The 9319-nt window shown below is 47.7% G+C and overlaps 1 protein-coding gene across 1 annotated transcript in view; it reads left to right on the forward strand.

Annotated features, from left to right (window-relative positions):
* The window catches only part of NOL6 (nucleolar protein 6), a 28937-nt gene extending 20122 nt beyond the window's left edge, over nucleotides 1-8815 (forward strand). The window contains exons 25-26 of the mRNA XM_037373779.1: nucleotides 7125-7226; nucleotides 8430-8815. Of these exons, the coding sequence (XP_037229676.1) occupies nucleotides 7125-7226; nucleotides 8430-8579 (252 nt within the window). The 3' untranslated portion in view covers nucleotides 8580-8815. The remainder of the gene's footprint in view (nucleotides 1-7124; nucleotides 7227-8429) is intronic.
* The last annotated feature ends 504 nt before the right edge of the window (nucleotides 8816-9319 follow it).

The following is a 9319-nucleotide window of genomic DNA, read 5'->3' on the forward strand; positions in this document are numbered from 1 at the left end:
ACTGTCCCACAATTTCCCTGCGAGTAGTGCTGCTTCTTTAGCTGGAAGGACATGAAGGAGAGGGTGTTCAGGATATGCAAGAAAGAGGGGGAGAAGCACCCAGCACGACTTCTGAAAGGGAGCAGGAAGCACAGCGATTGGGAACCATTCTCTATTTCAGTGTCTTTTCTGGTGTCTGGATCAGAGGAGGAATATCAAGACCAGCCCTTCTCTTTTGTTCCCTAAATGATGAGGATTTAACCTGCTGCCGTGAAAACTCGACCGGGAGGCAAGGATGTGGGTAGGAAATGGAGCCTGAAATCCTTCTCTGCCCCATGCTGGAAGGGGGCTTTGGAGCTGAACAGAGCCTTTTAGCAGCTGCCAAGGTGCTGGAGGTGCCTGTATGCATGGGGCCAGAGCCTCTGTGTCTCTGAAGGAGTTGGGTCTAAGCAGCCCTCACGGAGACCTGGCAGGAGGCTGACTTCTTGCCCGAAGGGGGGCTAGAGACTGCTGGACGGGCTGATTGGGAGAGCAGGCGCCCTGGGGAGGCTGTTAACTGCTTGCAGCAAATCTGGCTGTATACTGAGGCAGTCAATCAGGAAACTTAACAGGTATTTTGCAATTTATAGGACTTTTTTATGTTTTTAGTCAGCGTGGTGTCAGCAAATGGCTCCGGAAGTGAAAGGTGCAGAAGAGACTTCCTTGGAAAGCAGCTTTGATTGTCCTTTAAAGAGTTACGACTTAATTTGTCTAGTCAATAGTGACATCCAAGCTGTCTGAATTTTTACTGCCTGTTTTCTCTAATACAGGTAATAATCAACTTGTAATAAGGTCTAGTAGAGTTACAAATTACAGCTGTCCTAAATCAAATATACTAACATCCCAATGAAGAAACATAGCTACAGACAAGGGTCACGTTGCCTTGTTGGAAGCAGCATTGCATTCATTTAGTGTCTCTTGTGCTTTGATCTGAGGGTGCTCAGGAGGGAACAGAGCAGGAATTGGTCACAAGTTTCTGTAAAGAGTGAACTATGGCGTAGAGAGCCTGAAATCTGCCTCAGCAGCCCTGTCTGGGGGCTGCTCTTGAAGGTTCTGAGATTGGTATGACTGTGTTCCCTTGTGGTCCTTGTATTACAGCTATCTTGCAGTACCAGTTCACTTGTCTCTTGTAGCTTCTAGATCCGTAGCAAGCAGACCTGAAGGGACTGATGAATATCTCTTTCTGAGTAAACAGGTGTTTCTTCCCCTGGAAAAATCACAGAGGTGATGCTGCAGGTGCTCTCAGATAAGTCAGCAGTGTCCACCTGCGTTGGAGGGCCTTAAAAGCTGACCTTGCACTGCAGAGTAACCAGCAAGCAAGGTGGTGCCAAGCTGTCAGTAGAAACTACTCCATCAGAAATCATCTGGCTTTGTGTCTCTGTACAGATTTTGTTGCTTAAAGATGAAGACATGCATTGGTTTTGTGCTTTGACCTGGCTTTCATTGGTAGCCTCTCCAGTGCCCTTGAATTTCTCCTCCTCTTGACTTTTGCCACTCTGAGCAGTGTTCAGCTGCTCCTTGTCCTGCAGGCTGGGAGCCCTGGGTGTGACCCAAATGCAGTAAGAAGTCAGTGCCAGAAAGGAGTGTGGTATGAATCCTTACAAGAGATTTTGCATGAGAAGGCACTTGGACACAGAACTGGCTGACTTTGAGTCAGAGTAATTTGCTATCCCTTAGTAGCACAAACTACACAGTTAAGCAGCAAGGTTGTAACTGAGGCTGATAGTGCATGTGGGGTTTATAGCAATGAAGGAAGACATCTGCCATGCAGAGGTGCTGCGGGATTTTTTTTTTGTTTGTTTCTTTTCTGTGGGCAGAAAAAAATCTCCCCTTTTCTGAGCTTCCCTTGTGAAAAAGGGATTTAAATACCTGGGCATATTGACTGAGCTGAGAGGAGCAGAGTAGCATCTTCCTCATTGTCCTTGGCCCCGGACCCACTTTTCTCCTGTCCAACCTGTTTACTTCTGAGATGTACCTGTTCTCAAATCAAAAGGTTTAGCAAGGCAGGAGTGTTCTGGAGCTGAAGGATTGCTGCATGCTTTCCTGAGAGAGCCTAATCGGAGGACAGAATTAAAGGAGGGGGAGGTATTGAGCCCTGACTGCTTTAATTTTTTGTGCTCCAAGGAGATGTGCTGCAGGAGCTGGTCTGATTGAGTTGCTGTGGTGCCTGGGAGGCTCTGGGTAGAGATGAAAAGCTAGTTGTGGGATACAGACAGCAAATTCTTCAGTTCCAGGACAGGTTTGATAGAAAAGGCCTGTTCTGGGAGTCTGTCCAGATGAGAAGGCTTTGCAGACAGATATTTTTGAGAGAAGGCAGGTGCCAGACATCCTGCAGAGAGGGCTTCCCTGGAGCTTCAGCCCATCACCAGTCTCCCTGCTGCTTATGGTCACAAGCACCTCTGCAAGCAAACCCTGGGTTGGCTCCTGGCAGGGATTCTCCAGCAAGGCTAAATTAAGTGTCTTAAATGAGCGTCTCATTGCATCTCTGCCATGACTTTTGGTCTGTGTCACTGTGGCTGTTGAGCTGCAGAACCCCCAGCCATTTGTTAAGGATGTGGTGTGGGAAGGCTTGATCAGTGCAGCTTTTGCTCCGAGGTGGCTTGGCTGTTCTCCAGACTCAAGAGACTATCCGGAGGACACAGGACTTGTGGATGTGTTTGCCATGCCCATCTGCATGCATTCAGGAGCTCAGAAAGTCCCAAGCCCTGCGGTCCAGAGATGTTTTCTCATGGTGGGGAAAATACGATGAAGCTGCCTATGCCATGTCCATCTACATGTCTTAAAAGACCTAACGCTTTGTGCTTGGTTAGGTCATGAGGTCACTAGGTGTGAAATGCTCTCTTTCACTGAGGTTTAGCTTTCTTAGACTGCATGTGCCTGTGGAAGAGCTCGTGGCAGAGGAGCTGCCCATCTTGTACACAGGAGGTCTTTCCTGTGTGGATGAGCAGGAAAATGTTTCCTGCTTTACTGTAAACATCCTTCCCTCTGAAGTGATGTTTTGCATTTCTTGCACCTCCAAACAAGACCTATCCGGAAGACTTACAGCCTTTTCCTTTCTTCCTCCCATGGTGTAGGAATGTGTATCTTGCTACTGCATGTTAAGAAGGAATTAATGATACTAAAAATTCTCGGTCTCTTACAATGTACGAACTGTGGTTACGGGATGTAGCTGGAACTGGTGAAATCTTCTCAGGTCAGACTGCTCCCTTGTTGTTTTGACTCCACCTATGGCAACTCCAGAGAGGCAGAGATGAACTGAAAAAGCCCTGTGGGCTCTGGTGGCATGGAGGAAACCTTCCTGTTTGGATTTATGCCCTTGGAGGGGCAGAGGTGGCATTACCCACTCTTACAGCTGCAGAGCAGCTACATGAGCTTTAGCATAGTGCTCAGGGTTGGGAGTGGATGCACACATGTATGCCTACACATATGCTATACACATGTGCTTAGTGAGGCATCAACCTCTTGTGCTCCTTGGGTGAGCTGACAGGATACTTGTGGCTGCATTTCTTTTGTGTTGGTAATGCATTCCCAGAGATCCTGTAGGATTTGTCCCATAGGAAGTGACTGAAGACAGTCTCGGATGGTTTGGTAGATTGGTGGACAAGGCGTGTTTGCTGATGCAGCCAGGAGAACATGAGTGGCTTTCTTCCTTGCTGTACTTCTTTGCCACTGTCCTAAACCCCCAGGATGAGGATGCACCTGTGGCTCTGATGAGGCACTCAGCGGAGGAAAAATTTAGATAGCTTGAAATACCTTTTACCAGCTGAATCTCAAACCTAACACTCAGGTTTCTTTTCTCTTTTAAAACCTCTTTGACACAGAGGTAACCCCAGATAATTTTCTTGATAGTGCTTGGTGTAGGGGAAGGCTCTTATCTGCATCCCATAACCTGTGAGCATCAGGGCAGGTCACAGTAGTATGGCAAGGACCTTAAAGTGTTTACCACAAATGTAGTCGTTTGATGGAAGCAAGTAGCTTTAATAGGGTTTTATACTGGTAGATCTCTTGCTGAGAGCACTTAAAATGCTGTATGCACTGAGCAAATGTTGACTGATACATTTGCCACTTGAATGTTGCACCAGGAACAGCTACTAGGTGGATTTTGGGTACAGAGACCTCCCTAAACGGCTCTTCTTTTTCCAGCAGCTGTGATGCAATGAGTTCAATCTCTGCGTAGGAGCAGTGAAAAAATGGGTGGGTAAATGCTTAGGTGAAAAAAACCCACCTCTAAACAACAATGTAGTTGCTTAACTAGCAATGAGCGCTTACCTCTGCAAAATCCACGCTTTAGCCTGAGCTGCTTAATACAGTAATCCCATTTTAGATCAGGATATTGTTTTACTCACCACCTTTGCCCGTCCTTTGATTCCTACAACCCAGATGGAATGGTATGGAGCTTGACCTAATAGTTTTCCAGGCACCACGTACTGCTTCCCTGGACAGTGAGGCTCCTCCAAATTACAGCCCTGATCTTGCAGGTCCCATGTGTCTCTGTGAGATGCGAACCAGCTGTAGATTTTGCTGATGGCAGGGGTCCTGCTGAGCGGGGAAAGTTTACCCTGGGCCTTTAAAGCTGAGTAGAAACCAGAGAGAGAGCAGCTTGAGAAGGGAATAGGAATTCAAATGCACTCCCTGCCTTTTCTCCTTTTTCTCTTAAACTTCCCCTTGAGGAAGGTGTTTGCAGGCTCAGGCAAGCCTAGTGGCACTGGGCATGGAGCATGGGATGTGGAAAGGGAGGTGAACTATGTTTGCTTTTACTCCCCAAGCTGCTGTACAAACAGAAGTGTGGTGACTAATACACCAGACCCTTTTAGTGCTGCAGTTTCCCAAGAATTGAATGTGCATCTCCACACTCGATGGAGCCAGCCTGAAGCACAGTCACATGGACAATGCTGGGAGCGGTGCAAGCGCAGAAGCTTGCCCTTTGGTGGGATTTTGAGCTGGATGCCATCCTTTTAATATCTGCCCTCTGCTCCCTGCTGTCTGGATAAAAGGTGCTGGGTATCGGGCAGAACAGTGGTTTTACTGGGAAATGAGCTGAGCCTGGGAGAGCTCCTTTCCTGCAAATGCTCCTGGCTCCTGTCCAGCATAATGTGCCTGTAAAAATTACCTTTCTTACTGGGAGCATCACGTAGCACTTGAGACCTCACCCTGCACAGTAGCAGGGCCTTTTCAGCTTGTCACGTGCTTTGTTCCCCTTTGAGTCAGAAAGCTGTGTGTTGGCTGTCATGCCCTGAGTTTTCTTGCCCATTGAGCTTTCCTTCCCTCCTGCTGTTTGCATTTTGGCAAAAGGAGGAATATTCCTTGTTGACTGGGCTCTGAGCGTAACCCATCTCTCTTAGCAGAGAAGTGCCAGGGTGGATTGCCTCTTTCTCAATGTATTTTTAGACAGTGGTTTTCCTAGCGAGTTTGGTGAGATAATGCCTTGACCATCCTTGCTGCTGTGAGGATCCCATAAGGTGGGATGAGCTGGCCAGTCTCAGGTTCCTCTGAGCTTGATGGCCTAATCTTGTTGCCTTCTGCTAGTGATACTTAAAAGTCTGAACTCACACATCTGGTCCTGAAGGTTGCAGACAGTACTGCCCCTCCCTGCTTATCAGGTCTTTACTCTTAAAATGCTGTCCCACCCTTTGGGATCACTGGTAATACCAATCCAATTCACCTTTTTCTCCTACTGCAATCCTGGTATGGCCCCTCTAAGCTTGCCTTTGATGTTCATTTGTTTTGTTACACACTTTTCATGAAAATCTCATGATGCAGTGGTTCTGGCAGAGACCTCTCTTTGTAAAAGCATGGCAGAGCTGCAGCTGGGGAGACTTAAGGGGATGGAGGAGAAGGCTGAAGAAGGAGCAGAGGGTCTGTATTTCTTGGAGTAGGTTGCTCCAAAGCTGATGAGGCCACATGCAGAAGCTTGTCTTGTACTGATGCTGCGGGCTGTTTGCTCAGTCTGGTAAATATGTGCCATTGCCTGGTATTAACCTCCACAGAGATGAGCAAATGTCAGGGAGCAGCTTCTTGGCTGTTTTGGTCAGCTGCACTCGGGGTGCGTATCTCCAGGTGCCAGTGTGTTGGGTGCTGAGCTGTAGGGCCAGACTTTTGGGTTTGAAAAGCTGCTTACACACAGCATTGTTTACTTCTGCTGCAATGCTCATCCCCTGACTCCTTTCGGCACTGGGAATTCAGCTTGCATGGTCTTATGGGCTTGGGGGAGACCAGATGGTGGACTTAAGTTATCTTTTTTTGCAAGATTTCTTTGTGAGCTTTGCTGCCCAGCCCCACTGAAGGAGCTACTCATTGACACAGCTGCTGAAACAGGGGCAAGGAGGGCAGATTCCTGCAGTGCCTGAGCATTCGGTCTCTTTGCACTTTACAGGACTTTTGAGTTACTTAAAATTTCTGCTGTTAAATTTCCTTTTGGGATGCTGTGTGCTGACAGCACACACGGAGAAAGAAGGAGCTTCAGTATGTTGGCTGCACAGATTGCAGAGCTCAAGATGCCAGCATCTCGATGCTAGCTCAAGATGCCACCAGTGAAAAGTCCTTGACTGGGGTTTGTCTTTGCTCTCATGTAGTGAAACATATCGTGGCAGGATTGCCTGCTGGACAGGGCCTGCATCTTTCCATCCTGATGCACTGTGAAATCTCGGGCATGGTTATTGGGCACTAGAATCGTGCAGCTTGGTAGTACTGTTTTCCAGCTGATGGGGGGACCATGGTGAGGAACACTCAGTGGGTTGTCACCTAAGGGGTCCAGTGTTCTAAAACTAGGTGCTGATTTCTGGGGGTTCTTGCAGGCCTGTGGGAGGTGGTGGGTCATTTTTCTGCTCTCTGGGACCGCAGGAGGTAGTTGGCAGTAAGGTCTGCATGCAGAACTTGGAGGCAGTACACTGTGTCCATCAAAGCTTGGGGAAAAGAGGCAGCAGGAAGCACCTAGGACTTGTCTATGGGCTGCCAATTGCTTTCCTTGTTGGGGATCCACTGGGAGAATTGCAGTTTTAGTGCTGGCTGACATGGAGCTACGGTGTGTCCCTGTGTAAGGAGATTGAATCAGGGATGGGCTCTGGCTCTGGGATGTCTGGTACAACCTGTGTTTGTTTTCTGCCCAGGATGCCTTCAGTGATCTTGCCTTGTTCTTCTATGACAAGCATGGTGGGGAACTGATTGCGGTTTTGTGGAAACCTTCAAGCTTTCAGCCTCAGCCTTTTAAGGTGAGTTTTTGACTTCTCTTGGAGCTTCGTGTTACCTTTGTGCCCTGAAAGACTGGAGGGCTTTTTTTCTGCATTGTAATTGCTTTATCTAACTCTCATCAGCCCCAAAGCCCTTTTGAGAAATGGAATTCATACTTCTGTCCCTTAGAAAGGGTGAAACCCAGACAAAGTTGTGGCCTGTGCCCCAATTGTCAGCAGAGCTGAGAAGGGAACATGTGTCCCTGGACAAACTCCTGCACCATAATCATGGGTCAGAACAGAACTGTCTGTTCCATGTGCTCTTCTTTAGTCCCCTCCTTGGAGATGGGTGATGTCTAACTTGCCAGAGGCATTTGATAGGTGTAGCAGGCTGTCCCATTCTTATGGCTTTGAGTGTCTTACCCAGGAATACCCGACCTGTAAGAAGGTGGGGCAGCAAGCCTAGATTCAGTGTCCAAGTCTTATCAATGAATGGAGATATTTTCCAGCTATACTGTGTGGGCTGGCAAGCTCTAGAGGGTGGTTAAGCTAGGTGTGAGGCATGCTGGAGTGATTCATGCTGCTTTCTATGAAGGAAAGACGCAAAGAAACCGGTTACTCATGGCTCAGAGTTGGCAGCCCAGGCTCTGCTGCTGTCAGACTCTGGGTGATTTATCTCCCTTGTCTTCATGGCTGAAGGGCATTGGCCATTCAGCCTAGCTGCAGTTGTGAAGCCTAGTTATTCACAGTGGTGAAATGAGAGGAGGAGATCTTGCATCTGAGCTGAGTGTGGCTTGATGAAACATGAGATTTTGGTTTTTTGCTTTAGTGGAGCCAAGGATGTCTTTCCACTCAAGGTCTTGGCACCCACCAAAGAGCAGAGCAGAGCCTAGGCAGCTTTTAGCAATATTATGGCATGGTCTGTTTTGCATACCCCATCTGCTGTGCTTACAAAGGCTCTACCATGCATCTGTGCACTCTTCCCATCTCCACCATGCCCCTGGCCACTACTTCTCTCCCTCCCTTGTGGTCTTTGGGACCCCAAAAGAGGCTTGAAGGCCCACTCTTGCACTTTGTTAGCTCTAATGATGAGCACTGATGGTGTTGAGAAGTGAAGCCTAGAAAATTGGGTGGTGGTGGTGTGGCAGGAGAGCAATTTACTTCACTTATTTGGGGCTTGCAGAGGTTATGAAGCAGCTCTGAGCAGGTGCTCCCATTTGTGCAATATTTGTGTGTGACGTGCAGGTCTCCAACATGAAAGGAAGGATGGTGACAACTCTGAACAACAAGCTGGTCTGCATTCCCAACGTGGAGGCAATTCTGGAGGACTTCGAGGTTTTGGGAGAAGGCCTGGTCAAAAGAGTGGAAGCTCGTACAGAGAAATGGACTATCTGAGGCCACTGAGAGGTGTCAGAGGGGTCCTGTCCTGAATCAGTTTGTTCACTCTGGGACTGTTCCTTCCTATAATTCAGTCCTAGGAAAGGCTTTTGGCTTTTTGAATCCCAGAACTGTGTGTTTTACTCTTATTTAACTTTATATACCTTGCTTAGAAAAGCAATGGGACCTGTTATTGTTTTCAAGAATGTTTTGTATTTTGAAGAAAATATAAAGATGGGATAAAGTTTTTGAAAGTGTTCCTGTTCATTGCAGGAAACAAAGCTGTGTTCATATGAAAATGTCAAGGCCTGAAAATTCTGGCTGTAGTGTGTATTGGGAAGGCAGCGTCCTGGTTCAATAGACGGCGTAGAGCAGCTGCTGTTATTCTAGTGGTTAGCAAAACCAAACAAACACTGAGCCATTCAAAAATGACCAGGTTATTCCCCTCTTCTCAGCCCTGGTGCCCTGGTGAGACACATCTGACATGCTGTGTTCAGTGCAGGGCTCCCCAGTAAAAGAGAGACATGGACACACTGGGCTGTGTCCATGTCTCTGAAAGGTGATAAAGACAACAAAGGGGTTGAAACCTCTGTTATAGAAGCACAAGGGATATGTCATGCAAGAGCTGGGCTTTTTCAGTGTGGAGAAGAGAAGGTCTAGGAGGATCTTACCAGTGTGTTTAAGTACCTGATGGGGGTGTAGAGAAGATGGAGCCTGGCTTTTCTCAGTCATGGCCAGTGATGGGATGAGAGGCATAG

Source organism: Falco rusticolus, chromosome Z, assembly GCF_015220075.1.
Source record: "Falco rusticolus isolate bFalRus1 chromosome Z, bFalRus1.pri, whole genome shotgun sequence".
Classification (NCBI taxonomy): domain Eukaryota; kingdom Metazoa; phylum Chordata; class Aves; order Falconiformes; family Falconidae; genus Falco; species Falco rusticolus.